This window comes from Pelophylax lessonae (assembly GCF_965119305.1).
Source record: "Pelophylax lessonae genome assembly, chromosome: 1".
Lineage (NCBI taxonomy): Eukaryota > Metazoa > Chordata > Amphibia > Anura > Ranidae > Pelophylax > Pelophylax lessonae.
The window spans coordinates 368,469,869-368,491,365 of NC_138768.1; the positions used below are offsets into that span (position 1 = coordinate 368,469,869).

At 47.8% G+C, this 21,497-nt stretch overlaps 1 protein-coding gene across 1 annotated transcript in view; it reads right to left on the minus strand.

Annotated features, from left to right (window-relative positions):
• Positions 1-21,497, minus strand: part of LOC309544785 (uncharacterized protein C9orf85 homolog) — a gene marked incomplete at its 3' end in the record, with an annotated part of 80,138 nt that overhangs the window by 4,661 nt on the left and 53,980 nt on the right. Inside the window, exon 3 of the mRNA XM_082243752.1 lies at positions 14,307-14,420. Coding sequence (XP_082099878.1) covers positions 14,307-14,420 — 114 coding nt within the window. The remainder of the gene's footprint in view (positions 1-14,306; positions 14,421-21,497) is intronic.

Sequence of the window (21,497 nt, forward strand, 5' to 3'; positions counted from 1 at the left end):
GGCAAAATTTGCTTTATATAAACCCAGGGCATCACGCGTAAGACTAATAACATGTTGGGAGCCAGCCACCTCTATCCCTGTTATGGCTGGGTGCATGCGGATGGATGCGGCTAACGGTTCCACCGCCAGATTAAATATCAGTGGGGATAAAGGACACCCCTGTCTGGTGCCATTCGTAATCTGGAATGGTTGCGAAAGCATGCCGTCCACATACACCCTAGCTGAGGGACCAGAGTACAGGGCCATGATTGCAGATAATATGCTACCTTGGAAGCCAAACCTCCGAAGCACCTCAGACAGATAACCCCAGTGCACCCGGTCAAAGGCCTTCTCCGCATCTAAAGCCAGAAGCAGAGAAGGTTGGCTCGACCGGGCCGCATGGTGCATGACGTTCAGTACCCGCCTGGTTGCATCAGAGGTCTGCCTGCCTTTTGTAAATCCTGACTGGTCCGGGTGAAGCAATGTAGGCAATATATCTACTAGCCGCATAGCCAGCAATTTGGCATATATCTTCAGGTCGATATTAAGCAGGGAAATCGGCCGAAAGTTTTGCGGGGCATCCGGGGACTTCCCCGGTTTTGGGAGAGTGATAACCAAAGCATTCAACATTTCTTGAGGGAAAGAAGAGGAGGCAGCCGCAGCACTAAAAACATCCAGCATAAAGGGTGCGAGTACATCACTAAATTGCCTATAATATTCCCCGCAGAAGCCATCAGGGCCAGGTGCCTTATTGTGGGGAAGGGATCTGATGACCGATTGAATTTCAGGTATGGAAAACGGGGAGTTGAGAGAGGCAAGTTGGTCTCCAGATAGCTTAGGTAAGGAAACTGCATCTAAAAACTTCGTAATGACACTTGGGGAAGGTTGTACCGTGGACGGGTCATCCCTTAAGTTATATAATGCACCATAGTAGGAGCTAAAAGCATCGGCTATATCCTGCGGGTTGAAGAGCTTTTCGCCCGTATGGGGATGTAGAATATGGGGAATTTTAGATTTAATTCTAGGACCCTTCAGCCTACTGGCGAGGAGCTTCCCCGCCTTATTACCACTAGTATAGTAGTGCATTTTAGTTCTTCTAAGGGCCCTTTCATGTATCTCCAAGAGCAAAGTTCGCAAGTCTGCCCTGAGAGATAGTAATTTGGTGCCCAGAGAGGGGGACGGGTTTGACTTGTTTACAATTTCAAGTGTATGAATCTCGGATATCAGGTTGTCTATGCGCTGCTGCCTTCTCTTCTTGACCCCGGCCCCCTGCTGAATAAAAATACCCCTAATAAAAGACTTATGTGCATTCCAAAGAATGTGCGGATCTGACACTGAGCCGGCATTCAACTCAAAGAAGTCCTGCAGGTGTTTCTCCAGAGTAAGTTTAGTCTCCGGATTTTGCAGTAAGGCTGCGTTGGACCTCCAAATGTAAGATGATCGGGGAGCCAGAGAGTCCGCAATAGACAAAAGCACAGGGGCATGATCCGATCAAGTAATGTCCTTGATAATCACAGCTTGAATTTTTTGCAAGAGCCATTGGTCAGAAAGGAACAGATCAATTCTTGTATACGAACCATGGGGAGCGGAGAAAAAGGTATAGTCCCTCTCCGAGGGGTGGAGGCACCTCCAAGAATCAAACAGACGATTTGCGTGCAAGAAAGGTTGCAAGGATGGTGAGGATTTGTGGTGAGTAGACGTAGAGTCCATGTTGAGGTCCGGAATCAGATTGAAATCCCCACAAATTAAAAGCATGCCTTGTTTAAGGGCTTCCAGTCTCTTGGCCAGTTTGTGAAGGAAACGGATCTGGTGGTAATTTGGTGCGTAGACATTAACCAGTCTGTATCTAGTTGAGTTGATATCACAGATAAGAATCAAAAACCTGCCCGCAGGATCTGCAATTTCCTGAATGAGTTGGAATGCCAAGGAGTCCCTGATTGCCACCAGCACTCCGCGCTGTTTTTTGGTGAATGATGCCGTAAAAATTTGCGGGAATTTAGGATGGGAACACCTTGTATCCTGCAGATCCGCGAAATGCGTTTCCTGCACGCAGACCACATCTGCCTGAAACTTCAGAGCATCTCGCCAGAGTGAGAGGCGTTTCGCCGGGTGGTTTAGGCCTTTCACATTGTAGGACAGTACATTAATGGCCATGGTAAGTATGGTGAAGAAGCGTGGTGTCGTTTAGCTGCCACTGGATAGTGTTACAGAATGCTGGATGCCTGCGGGGAGGACCCCCAGGCGAGCGGCCCATCAAGCGTAAGTTGGTGTTCGGTAAAAATGTCCTCAGGTGTGCAGGCAGGCCCCCAGACTCGACAAACTCTAACAGGAAAAGAAAGGGAAGGGTGAACTTCGGGTAGGACGAAACAAAAGAGTGGATATGACATCCAGGAGCAGAATCACAAATCTCTGCATCAGTGTAGGGGGGTAACAGTTCACTGAACAACAGCATAAAAGTAAGGCACTAGACCCGGGTTCCAATGTGAGATATGATGTAGGATCAAGGCACCCGTAGCGGTGGGGTTAGAATAAAGCCCACTACAGGCAGGTATGTCAAGTTCAGGTGTTGCTCGGAGCAGCGCCCCTCGGGGGTCCGGTATAATGCCCCATTTTTTCAGAAGCTGTAGACCAGACTCTAAAGTGGATACAACATGCTGCCTGCCATCGTGAGTTATCACCAATTTGGTCGGGTTGCCCCACTTGTAAACTATAGCATGGTTACGCAGAGCCTTGGTTACGGTGTTCAACTGCCTGCGCAGTTGCATTGTATATTGCGAGAAGTCTGCATAGAATTGAAGATTGGCATACGGAGCAGGCAAGGTATGTTGGTTCCTAGAAACATTCATCAACTGTTCTTTCGTATGAAAGAAATGTATTCTCATAAGAACATCCCTTGGGACCTTCTCCGGTAAGAAGGAGGGCTTGGGAATACGATGAATCCTATCTATGGCCAGGTCGGCCACAGGGGCCTCAGGTAGAAGTGCTGCAAAGAGATCTAAGGTGTACTTACGCAGGTCAGCTGGTTGAACGCTTTCAGGGACGCCTCTGATCTTCAGATTATTGCGCCTGGAGCGGTCCTCCAGGTCTGCCAATTTTGCCTTTATCCAAATCAGATCGTCCGATTTCTGCTCATGCGCATCCACTAGATCGTTGATAGTCCCTGCAAAGTCCCCCATCTTGTTTTCAATATGATCAACCCTGTTTCCCAATGAGTGAACTTCCTCCCTGAATTGCCTGGTCAAATGCATGATATCGGAGTGTATGGTGCTGTGAAGGGACACAAGCATATCCTTCATAGTGGTCCCAAGCAATGGCTGGTCAGTAGCAGGGAACGCAAGTATGGATGCAGGCAGCTCTCTGGTAATGTTTAGGGAGTCTGTACTTGAATAAGACTCACCATGAGGAGGTGTCAGTACATCCAGCCTCGGCTTTGATTTTACCGGGCTCCCGCTCAGAGGCGTGGAAGTTTCCGGCTGAGGAGATGGTGCAGGGGAGCCCAGAGGTGTTCCTCTCCCTCCAGGGGGATCGGAGCTGTTGTGGTTCGTTCCGTGCGAGCGGGAAGGACCGGCGCCATCTTGCCTGTCCTCGCCGGCCGTCTGGAAGAAGAAGTCTGTCAACTTCTGCGGGCGGGTACTGTCCTTCCTACGCCGGGACATGGTGCCCTGGTAACTGGGGGTGCAGCCGAGGTGAAAATTGGAGCAATCCGGTGTCTTGATCCATAGCTTGGAGCTGTTAAAACCCGCGGTGTTCAGGAGCTCTCAGACTAGGCTTCCATCCGCCGTGCGCGCCAGCCACGCCCCCCCCCTGTGCGATTTTTTGATCATGCAAAAAAGAACGACAATTTTGCAAAAATAACAATATTTTTCAAATTTTTTTATATGAAATTCCCCCCCAAAAAAATGTAAAAATCAAAATTTTTTTACATTTTAGGCCAATGTGTTTTCTGCTACATATGTTTGGTAGAAAAAAAAAAAAAAAAAATCGCAATAAACGTATTTTGATTGGTTTGCGCAAAAGTTATTGCGTTTACCAAGGGAAAGATTTTTGTCATTTTTATTGTTTTTTTTTTAACGAGTAATGGCGGCGATCTGCGATTTTTTTTTTGCGGGACTGCAACATTGCGGCAGACAAATCGGACCCTTGACTGACATTATTGACACTTTTGGGGGTACCAGTGACATTACTACAGTAATCAGTGCTATACATATGCACTGTTACTGTAAAAATGACACTGACAGGGAAGGGGTTAACTTTATTAGAGAAGGAGGGGTTAAATGTTTCCCTAGGGGCGTGCTTCTAACTGTTATGGTATGTGGCTGTTTGTGTAACTACAGAGATATACAATCCTACATAGCAGGACCGTATGATCTCTGCACTTACACAAGGGAGAATGACAGGCGGCTTTGTTGTACCGGACGATCGTGAGTGACCGGTGGACATCGGGTCCACCGGTCACACGTGCGGGGATCACAGTGAACGAGCGGGGGCGGGAGCGTGCCTCCGGCGGCGCGCGCTCGCCCCCTATTGGCTCGCAGGCGAGTGACGTACCCATACATCACTTTGCCTGCACGGTGCTGACTGCCGCAGTATATGTACTTGCGGAGGTCGTAAAGTGGTTAACTGTGTGGGGGATGTACTTATGGAATGAACACAGGGACCGGTGTTCCTAAATAGGAGGAACACAGGAGGCCCTGTATTCACTGCTGACAGAACAGCGGTCTGCAGTGTTTACAATGGCAAACCACCATTCTGTGTCCACGGGGAGCGATCACGGGTGCCCTGCAGCAATCGCGCCTCCCAGACTCGCAGATCAGATTTCCCTGGGGTGAATGGGCGCGCGCGGTCCTGCGAAGCGACGTACAGTTACTTCGTTTCGCGGGACAGAGCCAACCTGCCACAGTATATGTACTGCTGGCGGTCAGGAAGTGGTTAAACCCTAGGCGCCGATGGCACACAAATATGCTTCTTGCGATCAGGAGCTTTCCAATCATGTGACCGCCGTGATTGGCTTTCGCAAACCCCACCCAGCATCTGAAAGCCTTTGAAGGGCGGGAGGCAACGGCTCTAAGGGGTTAAAAGAATGCATGTCACAGCAAGTTTGACGCGTTTTAACCCTACGCTGGGTCTTCGTCATAACAAAATGCTGGTACAAAACAGCTCTTTAAAATGCCGAGAAGCATTAGAGTTTAGCATTGGGATTAACTGAATAGCAAAAAATGCTCACTAATCCTTGTTTTTAGGGGAGGGGTAGTGCAAACAACATATTGCTTTAATCTATTTTTTCAAAATTGTTGGTATTTTCTTGTTTATAGCACAAAAAAATACTATTTGTGGGGGATTTTTGACTTGCCGTAAAATCCTTTTCTCTTAAGCTCATTGACAGACGCAGAATCCATATCTTGATATCCATAGGGTTATACTGCCACTAGGCATAAAAAAAGTTCTGGCCACACCTATGGGCAGTCCCAGGGGGTATACCCTCTCTCTCCCTGCTATAGGATGTCAGTTATGTAACAAAGCAGTGTCAGAGACTCATACCAACCCAACTCAAAATAGAGGGGCGGGTACTGCGTCTGTCAATGAGCTTAAGAGAAAAGGATTTTACGGTAAGTCAAAAATCCAGTTTTCTCTGTCGCTCATTGACAGACGCAGAATCCATATCTTGATATCCATAGGGACGTCCCAAAGCAGTGCCATAAATGAGGGGTGGGATAACAGAAAAAAAATCCAATCCAGAAGGCCAAAACAGAGCCAACCAGAAGAACAGAGGACTCATCGAAACAAGAAGATGAGATCCACCTGAAAAAAAACAGAACCCCCGAGGTAGACCAAAGGTTCCCTCAAACAGCAGCCTGCAAAATCTTGAGGCCAAAAGAGGCATCCGCCGATGCCAGCACATCAACCTTATAAAATTTTGTAAAGGTATGTACCGACGACCAGGTAGCCGCCTTGCAAACCTGAAGCACAGACGCCTGATGGCGGAAGGCCCAGGAAGCACTAAGAGCCCGAGTAGAGTGCGCCTTAACAGGGAACGGAGGAACCTGACCCTTAATAGAATAAGTCTGCACCACCGTCTTTCTGATCCATCTGAAGATAGTCGCGGCAGATGCAGGCAACCCCTTTCTAGGGCCATCCGTGATCACAAAAAGTGAATCAGCCTTACGAAAAGAGTCAGTAGTAGGCAAGTACACCCTGATCGCCCGAACAACATCCAAGGAGTGTAACACAAACTTAGGACACAGGGAAGGTAACACAATATCCTCATTCAAGTGAAAGTCGGAAACCACCTTAGGAAGGAAGGACGGATTCGGGCGAAGAATCACCTTATCCTTATGAACCACCAGATATGGGGAACGACAGGAAAACGCAGCCAGTTCCGACACCCTGCGTGCAGAAGTGATAGCCACCAAAAAGGCCACCTTCTGGGATAAGGTAAGCAAGGGAATCTCCCTAATATTTTCAAAGGGAGATTTCTGGAGAACCGACAACACCAAATTAAGATCCCAGGGAGGCAAGCACCCCCTGGATGAAATTCCGCACCAAAGAATGAGTAGCCAGTGGCCTCTGGAAGAAGATCGCCAATGCTGAAACCTGACCCTTGATAGTGCTCAAGGCCAGCTTCCGCTCAACAACCTGTTGCAGGAAGGCCAATATCCGAGCCACCGAGTAAGAACGTGGAGGAACCCAGAGGGACTCACACCACGCAATGATAGATCTTTCTGGAAGTCGCTTTCCTCACTTTAATCAGAGTAGGAATAACTGAAGCAGACAAACCCCTGTCCTTCAGCACCTGGCTCTCAACAGCCAAGCCGTCAAAAGCCAGCGATCGTAAAGCAGGATGGAAGATCGGTCCCTGAGACAGCAGATCCTCCCTGAGAGGAAGTCGCCAAGGAGCGTCAGTGACCAGCCTGACCAAGTCAGCGTACCAGGCATGACGAGGCCAGTCCGGAGCCACAAGGATGACGATCCCTCCTCCTCTATCCTTTTCGGCAGCAACTTGAGAGGAGGAAAGGCATACAGCAGCTGATACTGCCCACACGGAGCAACCAGTGCGTCTGCGGCGTCAGCCAGAAGATCGCGGGTGCGGGCTACAAACCTCTGCACCTTCCTGTTGAGACGAGATGCCAACAGATCCACGTCCGGGGTGCCCCAACGAAGGCACAACTGGTGAAACACCTCTGGATGAAGAGACCATTCCCCTTGATCCAAGGTCTGACGGCTGAGAAAGTCCGCCTGCCAATTTTCCACGCCCGGAATGTGAACTGCGGAAAGAGCTGGAACAAACCGTTCCGCCCAACGAAGAAAATGGTGATTAAAAAAAAAAAAAAAAAACATGAAATTGCTGCGCATTAAGGTAAAAAACTGTAAAAACAGCAAATATACAGTAGTGGGTACAGTAGCCACACTAATCTGAAATGTAGCAGATTAAAAGAAATAAAAGACAAAACTGTGGCGCTAAGACCCTTAATGAATGACAGTCCCACTTGAGGATGTGTAAAAAGCAATAAAAAAGCAGTCCATGTGTGTCCGTCTCCACATAAAGAAGTAATTCTCGAGCAGAAAACCACCACCAGAAAGCACTCCAACACCAGTACTTCTTACCAAAAGTGATTGATCTCCATCACAGAGATCAAAAGTAGCGCATAACTGGAAATCATGAAGGCTTCTCCAATGCAGTCTTAGTAAGCTTGAACTGGACAGAAAATTATCAGCGGTTATGTTCAATCAGCTCCACCTTTTACAACAGCTGAAATATAGGAGGAGATCACTTCCCAGCGTGCAGGCTCCGATAATCCGCACAGTCCCCGGACACTGACCCCAGGTCCTGGGGTCAGTGTCCGGGGACTGTGCGGATTATCGGAGCCTGCACGCTGGGAAGTGATCTCCTCCTATATTTCAGCTGTTGTAAAAGGTGGAGCTGATTGAACATAACCGCTGATAATTTTCTGTCCAGTTCAAGCTTACTAAGACTGCATTGGAGAAGCCTTCATGATTTCCAGTTATGCGCTACTTTTGATCTCTGTGATGGAGATCAATCACTTTTGGTAAGAAGTACTGGTGTTGGAGTGCTTTCTGGTGGTGGTTTTCCCCCCTGGTGATTGACATAAGCCACGGCCGTGGCATTGTCCGACTGAATCCGAACCGTGCAGCCCCAAAGATGCTCGGTCCAGTGAACCAGGCAAAACCTGATCGCTCTCAGTTCCAACACATTTATCGGCAACCTGGATTCTTCCAGGGACCAGAGCCCCTGAGCAGACAGCCTGCCGAGAACCCCTCCCTACCCGGATAGACTGGTATCCGTGGTGACAATCGTCCAATAGATCGGAAGAAAGGACTTCCCCTGACTGAGCATCAGAGACCGAAGCCACCAAACCAGAGACTCCCTGGTCCGCTCGCTCAGCCGGATCCGATTGTCCAGGGAATCGGGATTCCGGTTCCATTTGAGAAGAATCTCCTTTTGGAGAGTCCGCGTATGAAACTGAGCAAAAGGTACTGCCTCGAAAGACGCCACCATCAGCCCCAGAACCCTCATGCAAGTCCGAAGAGACGGCCAGTTGGCGGACAGTAACAACTGAGTCGTCGACCGAATCTTCTGGAGTTTCTCCGCAGGGAGAAACACTTTGGCCAAGGACGCATCCAAAGTCAGGCCCAGATAGTCCAGCCTCCTGGAGGGAACCAGGGATGACTTCTGCAGGTTCACCAGCCACCCGAACTCTTCCAAAGAGGTCATGGTGATCTCCAAGTTTGACAACAGAACCTGCGGAGACTCCGCACAGAGGAGGAGGTCGTCCAGGTAGCCCAGAACCGATATGCCCCGCTGCCGCAACAGCGCCAGAACTGGGGCCAAAACCTTTGTGAAGACCCGAGGAGCAGAGGCGAGACCAAAGGGTAACGCCACAAACTGATAATGGTCCTCTCCCACAGTAAAGCGCAGAAACCGCTGGTGGCCTTTAGGCGCTCCGGGGACAGTCGCATATTCGAAGGGAAGAATCGCACCGGTGGAAGCGATTGAAACTCGATCTTGTATCCCGACCATATGACCTCGTGAACCCATTTGTCTGGCATCCTGGAGAGCTACGGGTCCGGGAACCGGCGAAGACGCCCCCCCACCCCTGATATGGGTGGGGGTGCACCTTCAGGCTGAAGTGGTCTTATCCTCAGGTCTGGAAGGACCGGATTTTTGCTTACCAGACCAGGGTCTCTTGAAACCCCCCGGGGGGGCTTTGGAGGGCTTCGCCTTGTCACCCGACCCGGAGGAGCGAAAAAACTTCTTGTGAGCTGAAAATGAAGGTCCTCGTCTGCGACAAAGTTCCTTACCCTTTGTAGCCTGTGGTAGAAAGGTGCTCTTGCCCCCAGTGAGACCCTTGATAATCTCATCCAAGGTAGCACCAAACAGGCGATCCCCCTGAAAAGGGAGATCAGTCAAGGCTTTCTTGGAGGCCTGATCCGCCGACCAGCACTTCAACCAGAGAATGTACCGGAGGACCACCGCCGAGATCGACACACGCCCCAGTAATGGAGCAGCATCCAGCGCGGCGTCACAAACAAACTGTAGCCCCTGCACCATCTGCTCCAGCAAATCTGCCACGGCAGGGGGGAGACTTCTCCCCTCCAGGTCATGGCGTAACAGCTTGGCCTATTCTGTCAACGTCTGCGAAACCAGGAGGGCTTGCGAGGGCCAAAGGCAACTTCCGTATCAGCTGCATCCGCAGGTGCAACCTCCAGTTTTAGGGTGTCCTGGACAGACACAATCAGTGCGTCCACCAGCGCCTTGTGCGCTATGGCGGAGGCAGAAAGGTCATCCTCACTATCAGAGGAGACGGGGCGCGAGACAGCAGCCCCAGGAGGAACCTGCAGCAGCAGCGACTGGCTCAGAATCAGAATCTGAGGCATCAGACGAGACAGGGGTAGGCAGCGGTCGCTTTTTAGCCCCCCATCCCTGACAGGCCACCTCCACCCGGGACACAAATGACTCCAGGACCGCCTAAAGCGCATCAATGTTGAGCTGAGAATCGGAGGGCCCCGAGGCCACCTCGAGGGGATCAGGCGGGGACACGTGCAGCAGGGTCCATGGCAAAACCAGGGGAACCCGTCAGCAAAATATGACAAAATTGAAAAAACATTTTTTTTTTTTTGCAAAATGTCACCCAGCGCTACAGCGCCCCTCAGTGGTCGGACAGCGTGCCTCGAGACCCCCGCAGAGAGAGAAGAGAGACCCCCAAAAGGCTCACCACACGATGCACCAGAGTTCAAAAGGACTGCTCTCAGCGCTGTCTACATGACAAGGAAGTCCTGTGGAGCGATCTTCCCAGGTCTAGGGAGGGGCTCCGCCCCCTCACACGCCCTCATTAACTCCCACAGCTGCCCAGCTCTGCAAACAAACGAGCTGGGTGTACCAAGATGGCCGCCATCACGAGGGACTACAAGAAAATGGCGGCCCCGCGCGCTGTGGCGGGACCCCACATCACTAACAGACGATCGATCGGCAGGTAGGCCCTGGGAAGCCAGGGAGGAAGCCCCCCGCACAAAAGCCGTCCGCCACGAACAGCCAGCCACCCCACACACACACACAAACACTCCCCCCATTGGGGGGGTGGAGGGGGGAGAGGGACACCACAGGAGGGGGGTGCACAGGGGAACAAAGGGGAACCCAGATTAGTGGGGGTCCGACCGTCCCAGGGAGGGGCCCGGGTCCACCCCAGAGTCAGCCATGAGGAGAAAGGGGGGAAGCATTTACTCACCATACCGGAACAGAGCGGGCGCCACTCCAGACAAAACCCCTCGCCGCCCGGGGGGGGGGGGATTGAATGTCTGCCAAAGGAGATGCTGCGACTCGGCCGTCGACCGGTCGTATGCGACTCGGCGGGATGTTTAACCCGCGGACGGGCCAGTCCCTGTCCAGCGGGACTATGTCGCGGCCGACCCAGCGCGGAGCTGGGCCTGCATGCGCTCGTAGGCCGGCTGGGGTGACCACTGGATCTCAGCATCCAGCCCGTTACCCAGATCCGGTATAATTGCTTGAAGATCTCACAGGAACAACTGGAGAAAAAGCTAACTAAAAAAAGATTTATCTAAAAAAACTTGCCAGGACCACAGATCCCAGCAAGGAACTTGGGTCCTTACTCCTGACTAGGCAGAAAAAAACTGACAGGGAGAGAGAGGGTATATCCCCTGGGACTGCCCATAGCTTTTTCCTGCTCGCAAGGGCAGGAAAAAGCTGTTCCTCCTCCAGATCCTAGCACAAAAGCTTTGCCCACTCCGGTAACCAAAACTATGGTGAACACTGGCCTAGGGACCGAACCAGGCTAAACATGTGGCGGACCAAAGTCTCGGTTCTCCTGCCAAAGGGGTCTTTAATAACCAGGGACTCCTCCACCGGAATTAGAGTGGAGTTATTCAGCTTGGAAGCCTGAGAAACCACTACAGGTGGGACTGTCCACTTTTTTTTTTTTAAACAGGGACTCTTCAAAAGGGATACCATCTAGCGAGAACACTTAGGCCCTGACATATTGCGTTTAGGTCACTGGCAATTTTGTCAAAGTAGGCGGAAAAAGGGGATACCTTTTGCCGCTTCTTGGGAGCTTGCCCGCACCGATACAATCAGTGCATCCACCAGCGCAGTTTCATGCGCGGCTGCACTAGAAGAGGAATCATCCTCATTATCAAAGCACTTATAGTGCGTGGACGCAGACCCAGTAGTCGCTACATACTAAGCTCACCCCCGAAACATAACAATCAGGATTGTTACATAGACACAAAACAGGCAGGTGAGGGTCGCCGACTGCCATCCCGCAGGGGGATGCCGACCCAGGGCCCACAAATGGACCCCACGAAAAAGAACAAAAAAAGGGTGTCGCCCTCCGAGCCCCTCCATAAAGGTCCCGCATGAAAATAAATGGCCCACTTAAAGGGGGCCGCTCGTCGCTGCAGCGCTATAGAGAGGGTGCCCTATGCAATAATGGCTGCATGCTGTTATCAAACAAAGGTGACCACCCCCACAGCGCCCCCCCCCCCTTCCAGGGAAGGTGGCAAGCTGGCCGCGGGGCTAAATTTTGGTGGAGGCCCAGCCACACAGATCCCATCCAAGGGAAGGGGGTGGCTACAGGACACTCACAGGGGGCTGCCCCCACGGAGGCGCCAACACAACTGCAAGGCCCAGTAGGCTGCGAGAGCCGTCCGCCCAGGAACAACAGGATGCCCAAACAGAGGGTGGTGGCTTCAGCCACCCTTACTGGGGCCTCCCAGCCGCAAAGCTGCTGCACAAATTTTCAGCCCAACACGAGCTCTTAGGACCCCCCTGCCCAAGTCAATTACCCCCAGGGTGACGAAGGACCCTGCTGAAACCCCCCAGTGTGCGCCCGGAGAAACCCGGTCAGCAGCAGCCCCAGAGGAAGCCCCCCTTCAGAGCACATGGCAAAAGCCAGCTCATAACCTCCAGGGAGGGGGGTATGGAAGACCCACGGTGACCCTAAAGGGGCTAGGGAGAAGGAGGAGGACCTGGGGGTCCTGCCATCCCAAGAAGGGGCCCACATCCACCCCAAAACCCTGAAGGGGGAACAACTACTTACCATACCGTGGAACCGGGTGGGCACCGCTCTGGACAGATCACCTCTCCACCGGAATGGGGGTGCCATCGGCCAGGAGGAACGCTGCGACCAGGTCATACGTGTCCTTGCGAGAGGTTTACCTCACAGGCCAGCCTCCGTCCAGTGGTGCTAGGTCGTGGCAGACCCTAGCGCGGAGCTGAGACCTGCGTGCGCAGGCTGGCCGGGCTAGGGAGACCTTAAGGATCTAGAATATCCAATCCAGCAGTTAACTGTAGTTCTCACAGGAGAAGAAATAATAAAAGAGGAAACAAATTCCATTTAAAAGGGAAAAAATGCTGGGATGAGAGATCCCAGCAAGGAACTAGGTCCTTACTTCTGACTAGGCAGAAAAAAAACCCAAGCTGAAACACTGATCTCTCTGTGCCTTTGGGTACAGCGTTGCACGACGGCGCAATTGTTAAAGTAACGCAGTGCCGGGAGTAGAACCTTCCGGAGGGGTAAAACCTTCCGGAGCTGAAGTGGTTAAAAAAACACTTCCTTTTCAATCTCCAGCTCTGTCATTTTCTGAAAATGCAATACAATATGGCTACGTGGAGGTGTTCTGTACACAGAATGTGTACAGAACGCTCCCCAGAGACATCATTTCCTGCTTGTGTGATTGGCTCACTGATTTTCCCAGAAGTCTGAACTAAGATACAAGTCAGATTTCAGGAATCCCCTGCAACAAAAATTAAATTTTTGGTGAGATACTCCCAATAAGGAACACTTCTAAGGGCTCTTTCACACGGGCTTTCCGTGTGAGAGCTCCGCTGCAGTCCTTTTTTTTTTTCACGGAGCGGATGACATTTCTGTCATCCGCTCCGTAGGTCCGCATATCATCCCATCCGTTTGTGGATGATATGCGGACCTAATGTAAGTCTATGGGGATTGCGGATGTCAGCGGATGACACCACTGACATCCGATTTTCCTTCCTTTCCGTTTTTTGAACGGAGGAAAAATAGGGTTCTGTTCCGTTCGAAAAAACGGAACAGAACTGAAAGGAAGGAAATCGGATGTCAGCGGATGGTATTCCGCTGACATCCGCAATGCCATAGACTTACATTATGTCCGCAAATCATCCGCAAAAAAATAGGATGATTTGCGGACATACGGAAAGCCCGTGTAAAAGAGCCCTAAAGGAATGCGGGCCCAGCAACTTTTCACATTAGCGCCCTGCAGGTGCACAGCTAAATAATTATGAAACCACTCCTATTAGACTCACTTAGCACAGGGGCACAGAGAAACAAACAATGATTTCTTCAGAATAATAAAAGGTAGGAATCTGCAACAAAGTTTGTTAAAATCCTTGCAATGTACATAGATCAGAAGGGAATGTTTTCTTTCTCAACAAAAGTGAAGTTACACTCAAAAGGAACACAGTGCCGTATAGCACAAAATGGCTCGGTCATGAAAGGGGATAAATCTTCTGGAGGTCAAGTGGTTTAAAACAGTTTGCAACTCCCAAAGGTAACAGACAGCAGAAAAAAAAAAAAAAAACCTGACAGAAGCTTTCTTTCTCTGCTTTATCCAAAATAATAAAAAAGGTTTGCCTGAAGCTCAGCTTTAAATTGTGTGATGATCTGGGTTTTCTAAGCATTCTCAAAGTAAGACAATCTTCTGTGAATGCTGTAATCCAAACATGCAGTATTTTTACACCGCAAAGTATTTATTCCAAGCTGCACCACAACTACAAGAGAACAGAATGATGATATTTCATTGAATCACAATCTACTACTTACGGCACAACAATGTCTTCATTTTTCCCACATTTGGCACAAAGGTCAAGCTGAGTAGCACATGGTTTGCATATGATGTGATAAGAGTCCTTCACCGTTTTTTGCAAGCATTTAACACTAAAAAAAAAAAGAAAAAAGAAAGGAATCTGCTGCACAAATTAGCATGTCAACCACAAAACACAACTGTAGTACTATAGAATAACTTCTAATTTCTGTATTCAATTAAAAGTAGCACAGCAGAAATGTAATTTACAGAGCATTGGCTAAGCTGAACACACAGATGTATTTAGCACCCATTAAGGGCTCTTGCATACTGGCCGGCTAAACCTGTTCATTGGAATATTTCCTCTGCCCAGGCAGTCCAAGTGCAAAGTAAAGGCTGAGGGCTGCTTTACTTGCGTATATACTAAGCCAGTGCTTATGTAAAGGCAAGCGCAACATACCAGCATATGCAAAAAATTTTTGCATATGCCCATACACTGTACTCATGTTTATATGAGAGTACAGTAGTGCACAGCCATTTATGTCAATGGCAGACTGTACACTGCACATGGGCAGCCTGGGAGGAGGAAATACAGAGGCAATTGTTGAATGGACTTAGCTACCACGTGTGCAAGAGCTTGAAGGATGTTAAGTTAGGCTTCAAGCCCAACTTCAGGATTACTTTCACTTTAAAATAGTTTAAGCCAAGATAGCCAAAACAAATTGTTGTGGCTGCCATCAGTGCTGTATAAACTGTATGTAGCATTAGCTACATACAGTGTACAGCACTGTTTTCTGGCAGTGGTACAAGGACTTCTCATCTGCAGCTGGAACAAAATCAAGTCAAGTTGAGTGCTTCCCAGTCATTCACAGGAAGCCTTGTATTTTAATGAATGAATACAAGGCTTCCTCTGAATGGCTGAGGTAGAGAGGTAGAGATGACGTCAAAAACTTCACCTTAGCCAATCAGAGGAAATTCCTTTAGCAGTCAAAGGTTTGAAATTAGATCTAAACATCAATGGGTGTGCCATTTTCCAATTTTCTACAAAATACTGCTTTTGTCATCTTTATTAGCATCTCAGTACTACAACTATTCTCCAGCGTTATATTCAGCAACTTCTTGTCTACATACCCTCACTTTGTTGTCAGTTGTACAGCATTGCTCTGGAGCAGCTTAGACATGTGACTAAGTGACAATGCAGGAGCAACTGTGACAGAGCTATAACATCATAACAGAAGCGTCTAGACAAGAAAATTCATGGCATATTCATCAGGTACTCTTTAATGAAAGATGCATATTTGAAGCGATATGTCGTTTTTCCTGCCAGTCCTATAGTCATCCGTTACTGATCCAATGAGATATACAGTATCTGAGGAGGATGATTAGCCAGGTATTAACATCTTCTGAGACAGGCCCACATGTGTGCTGTGCACTTTCCATTTAGTTCTGTGAAGAGTTTCCACTCAAGTGCTAGAGTGGAGTAAGAACAATCCATAGGTCTAAATGGAGCGTGCACAGCACATGTGCACAGTTCAGATCAGAAAACTTCGACACACACGACACTGCAACCTCTTTGGGGATCTCCCTGGTTCAGGGACAGGTGATCATAAGACTTGCCTGGGGTACAGAGAAAATGTAGAATATAAGTTGTAATTAGTATACTTTAAAAGATTGAAAAGAGTTAGGTACCTGTTAACTAATTTTCTAGGAATCTTCCAGGGAAGCACCTGAGAAGGGTCCTCCCATCTAGAGACAGGAAACACTTCATCCACCATTATAAAAAAAAAAGAGCAACATACCCCTGAGCCTCAGTAATAGAACAGTATCAAAGGAACAACAGGTAAACATTCACAGAAACACAAAATGCTAAATAAAAACCTCTAAAATAAATATAAGCATAGGGAAGGGAAGCTGTGCTGCCCCGAAAGATTCCTAGAAAATGAGCTACCAGGCATCTAACTGGTTTTCTCAAGTCATCTTCAAGGGAAGCATTGGGAGGATAAGCAAAAAAATAACATCTTGGGGTAGGGTTGTACTGCTTTTGCAGGACCTATCCCAATATTAGACAAGGTGGCAGCTCTGTAGAGCTGTTGAGGCGAACCCCCTTCCTCTGTGCATATTGAGGCCAAAAACTATGAAATGATCTCAAAATCCACTGCGAGGTTCTACTTTTTAAAACAATCTATCTATAGCACCTTTCTCAATGTCAACTTGGGAATTATTTACTGGAGTCAATTCATTTACAGGAAATAGGAAAAAGGCCTCACACACAGGAAGACAGTAGGAACGGTAAAACCCCTACAGTGGTGGTCAGGAAACCACCTTTAAAAAAATGGCTGAAAAAGATCTGTGCTGTAACCCCACTTGCCTCACCAAGTGTCATTGTCCCTGGGACCATGCAAGGCACAATCAAACAGGAGGCCAATCAGCCACAGCATGCATGTGGACATTGCTTTCTATCCTTGGATGGGCTTGAGAATAGGGAAGAATTCACCAATTCCTAAGCCTTGACTTGAGGTGAACTACTGTAAGAGCTACGAGACCAGGAAAAGACAGCATCATAGGATTCCACGATAGCTAAACCATGACTTCTACTGCAACTCCTGATGTGCCCAAATAGCTACTTGGTGCATGGTCTAAAACAATAACTCTGTTCATCAGTGTACAAACGGGTGAAAAGATGAGACCTCTGGTCACTATAGAAAAAAAAAATACTGAGAAATGGCTAGACTGCTAATCATTCACTAACCCATGCAATGGTTCTTGGGGGTGTAGGATTGGGTCCTGGTATAATAGATCCCTGTGGACTGGAAGTATCCCACGAGGAGTCTTGCACTGTCTGTGCAGCATGACAATCCCAAAGGGCTCGTGAATATAAATTACTGTAAGGAAATGCTAGCTTCTTCTGAAGGCAAAGGTCAGGTATACGTCTTAATAAAAACACTATGTAACTAGGCTTGTGACGGTATCAGATTTTCATGCTGCGATTAATTGATTAAGGTTTTGCCACGGTATACGGTATTATCACGGTATTCTATTATTAAATTTAAATTATTACATTTCTACCTCACTTGAATTTAATTGCTGAATTTAGGGGCTTTGGTTCACTTATGCACATTATTATATAGTCAGTCAGTACAGACTCTGTGAACCAGGCCTAAAATTGGTCATCAAGCAGTGTCTGGCCTAACTGGTGATAACTGGTCCTGGCGCTCGGCTCCGATCCGATGGCCTGGTCATTAAGAGGGCAAATCCTTGTGGTCAAGAAGTGGTTAAACCTGAAGGAGATGTTGTTTATAAATTACTTTACTATTGCTTTAGGCCTGGTTCACATGTATACGGGTTGGTGGTTCACATGTATGCGGGTTGGCGGCCCACATTTGCACAGGCATAGCAGCCCATTGATTTGAACGGGCTGCTATGCCCTCATTTTCCGCAGAAAAAAGGTGCATGCAGCATTTTTTTAAAATTCAGTGGCCTTGAAATCCATCCTGCTTTTGCACCATGCGACTAACCTGCAGTTCCTGCTCTGGCAAGCTTTCTGCATTTTTTTGTATACGTGGGCACGGCATTTAAAAACAGTTTGTGTGTGCAGCAACGGCAGGTAAGTCGCATGGTACAAAAGAAGGATGGATTTCATGGCCACTGCATTTTTTTTAAATTCAGCATGCACCTTTTTTCAGCTGAAAACGCAGGCATAGCAGCTCAAGCCCATTCACATCAATGGGCTGCTATGCCTGTGCAAATGTGGGCCCCCAACCCGCATACATGTGAACCAGGCCTAAAGCAATAGTAAAGTCATTAATTGGTTAAACCTGCAGGAGGACCGGTGTTTTTATCTATTAATGACTAACGCAGGAATCATGTATGGAGAACAAATCTCTTTATATATTATAATGTCCCCTGATCCATATGGTCATTAATCAATTGAGAGACTAGGCTGAAGACGAGCCTCTGAAGGCTGGCCTGCTGCACTGATCGAATTTACGGGAATATATCATCATATAAAGTGGAACGACTACCATGGGTAGTTTCAGCCTTGGTCTGGCGGCTCCGTTGTAACCCCACTGTAGTAATCGTATGCTTACTCCAAATAGGTGACTAGGGTGGTCATTTGTAAAGTTCCATCCACAACAGCAAGAGAAAACAGTGGGTTTAGGTTCCTACTTGGAGTCACAGTCACATAGATATACTGTACGTGTCTAAATGCAACACTGGAGATGAAAGGGTGACCGGAGGCTCTCATCACTCCGTAGCACCAAACTCTTCCTTGTTCCTCCCTCTACGTACCGACGTGTGGATGCCTCCACTAAGCCAGCAACCTGTATACAGCTATTCAGGGTTAGAAATCAGTAGACCACTGGTAGTTTACTGCCTGCTGCAGCGGGGCTCTCTCAGAGACCTAGGCGTGTGTCCGTGCTGGTTCATGAGCACATCTGAACTTCTGCCATGGAGTAAGAGGAATGCATCGTGAGATGCTAGGCCCAGCTACACTGCCTAAGTTAATGCGTCTCACATACGTACGTATGGACGTTCCAAATTTCCAGCTATTTAAAGGGGATAAAGTGCTATCAATCAGTACATCCATTTAAGGCCATCTAGTGGTACATTGTCAACACTACATAGCTAAGCTTGATAAAGAAAGAGATTATTACACAGATGAAAACTCATAGGTTTCCACTCACCCTTACATGCAGGTTATTTTAGGTCAATCCTATGGCCCGGTAGCTCTCAATTAGGGTTCCAAAAACACTTTTTAACTCATTTGGTTATTGAGTCCCCTAGGTGCTAAAGTACCCAGCCTAAAAGTCCAACATTTTTCCTTCTCTAAGAGCACCGTGTCAATGTCCCCTCTTCTATTTTTTAAACGTAGGGCAAATAATCCCTTTGCCTTCAATCCCTTTGGTTGTCTCCTATGCACCTCTGCCTTGGATCCACCAGACCATCTCTATTCCAAGGCCATGGTAGTCGTTCCACTTTATACTGGGATATATTCCCATCATTTCTATCGGTGGACTATCTCAGTGCACCAGGCCAGCCCTCGTAGGCTCAAGTCTTCAGCCTAGTCTCTCAACTGGTTGAGAACCATATGGATCAGGGGACATTGTAGTATATAAAGAGATTTGTTCGGCATACATGATCCCAGGCGTTATTTGAATTGGCCGGATCCACACGTCCACAGCCCTTTGTATGCTTGTATGTACCCTGCCCAGTGTATGAAGTCTGAATCCCATTGATTTGCAACAAACAGAAAACCTAGTTGAACTTCAGCAACTAGATTTCCTGTTTCCAATTTATCTACTTGATGTGTTATATTCACGATCAAACAATGCAATATTAAATATAGACAAACAAATGTATTATGACATAGCACACTAGCATACTGCAGAAGCATCAGAGAAGCCTCAGCAGCCAGGCATCCTGGGCCATCTAGGTACAAATACAAATGCAACCTAAATATATTCAAATTGATACATGTATAAAGAACTGACTACAAGGTCATTGATATAAAATAAATAAAATTAAGGTGTTCTGTATAATGCACAAAATTATGTAGAACCTTCTGGAACAAAGCCTATTTCTTAAAGAAGGCTATTGTAAGTATCACATGTATAGAGTAATAGGTTGTGACTTTCCTATATAAGGCTTGAGACATCTTATAAAGATACCCTGGTTGGGCCTCTGCCCAGAGGTTTTATCCCTAAACTATAAAAAGGTGAAAGACAATCGGCGCAGTCAGTAGAAATTTAAAATATCATAAGCTATAACATATGAAACCTAATACACATTAATTTACTAGAAAATAAAAGTGCTCACAATCTGTAAATTCTTAGTTGCTGCTCAGCATCGTTAGGAGTTTTCACTCAACGCTTTAGAGATAGAATATAAATAATGATGCAGCGCAACTAAACAGTGTCTCCTTATTAGAGAAGACCCAAATGATAAAACAAAAAAAGTCCATAGATATGTATATGTGGCCAATCGCCAGTAAAATCCAAATGTCAAAATCTTAACTTAAAAGAATTACCCACGTTTTGCATACATAACACCCAGTGTACCATATGCACGCACCACATGGATTGGACCTTAATCGAAAATCAAGGTCAATGGCACTTTTACCCCGCTTGGGCTATACTCCAGCTAGCTCCTGGTTCCCAGTAGCAATCATAAGGCACTGACATATGGACTGGAGCTTATGTTCAGCCTCCTCCTCTCCGTGCAAAATGTACTCATGCAAAAGAAATAAAAACATTAGTGCTCTCCATACGTCTAAAAAGCAATTTCCTAAAATCTGAACTGGGTCTTTTACAAACAAATTCACTCTCCGTTCCATGTTCTGCGCATAGTATAAAAGTAAACCGCCTTCTCAACACAGGCATCAACACCGCTTAGTGGTGGCATTAAATGTGCTGACTTGACTCCATTCCTATATGCGTTACGCCTCCAAAAGGTTTCCTTTGCAGTAAGGAGCAATCATTAAATACAGGTTTGTCTATGCAGCCCTTGCAAATGGTTTTAGACCAGGAGCCTGTCAATTAAATGTTGCAGGACCCACATTTTAGGTTTCTAGTTTAGCCTAGGGGTGGGCTATTGCCCAAAATCAAGCATAGAAAACTGATTAAATCCCAGTAGCCCCCTCTAGAGCGTCACCTTGCCTTGCTGCAAAAAAGAAAAAAAAAAAAAAGGGGAGGGTGTAATCAATGATAAAAATCCAGTAAGCAGACCCCAGTAGCCTTGCGACTGCACAAGTGCAACATAAATGTAAGAAACAGGTAACAGGGTGCAGGCTCTGCTTAACTCTCAGCTGCTGGCATTCTTCTTTGCAGCTTCTGCCTCCAACTCGCCACACCAATGGTGGACAGGAACAGAAAGCACATTCATCCTGTGCTTGTAAGAGGCATGGAAACACCCATAGCAACCAACACCCAAAGAGAGGACCTTCTCCCAAGGGTACCCCACACTGTGCCTCCTTATACTAGCAGCGAAGCAGACTGCATTCCACCTGAGGCAACGCAGAGGAGGACTCTGAGCCTGACCAAATGTGGTAGCCTCTACGACCACAGGGCTTGCTGCTTCTCCACCAGCGGAGAATGAACTTTGGGGACCACCAAAAAGGTGATTGGGAGGGAAGGTCTCACAACCAGCATACTAAAAAAGTAGCCTAGAGGGGGCGTAGCTTGGCTTGGCCGTTGAAGAAGATGGCGGCTTAG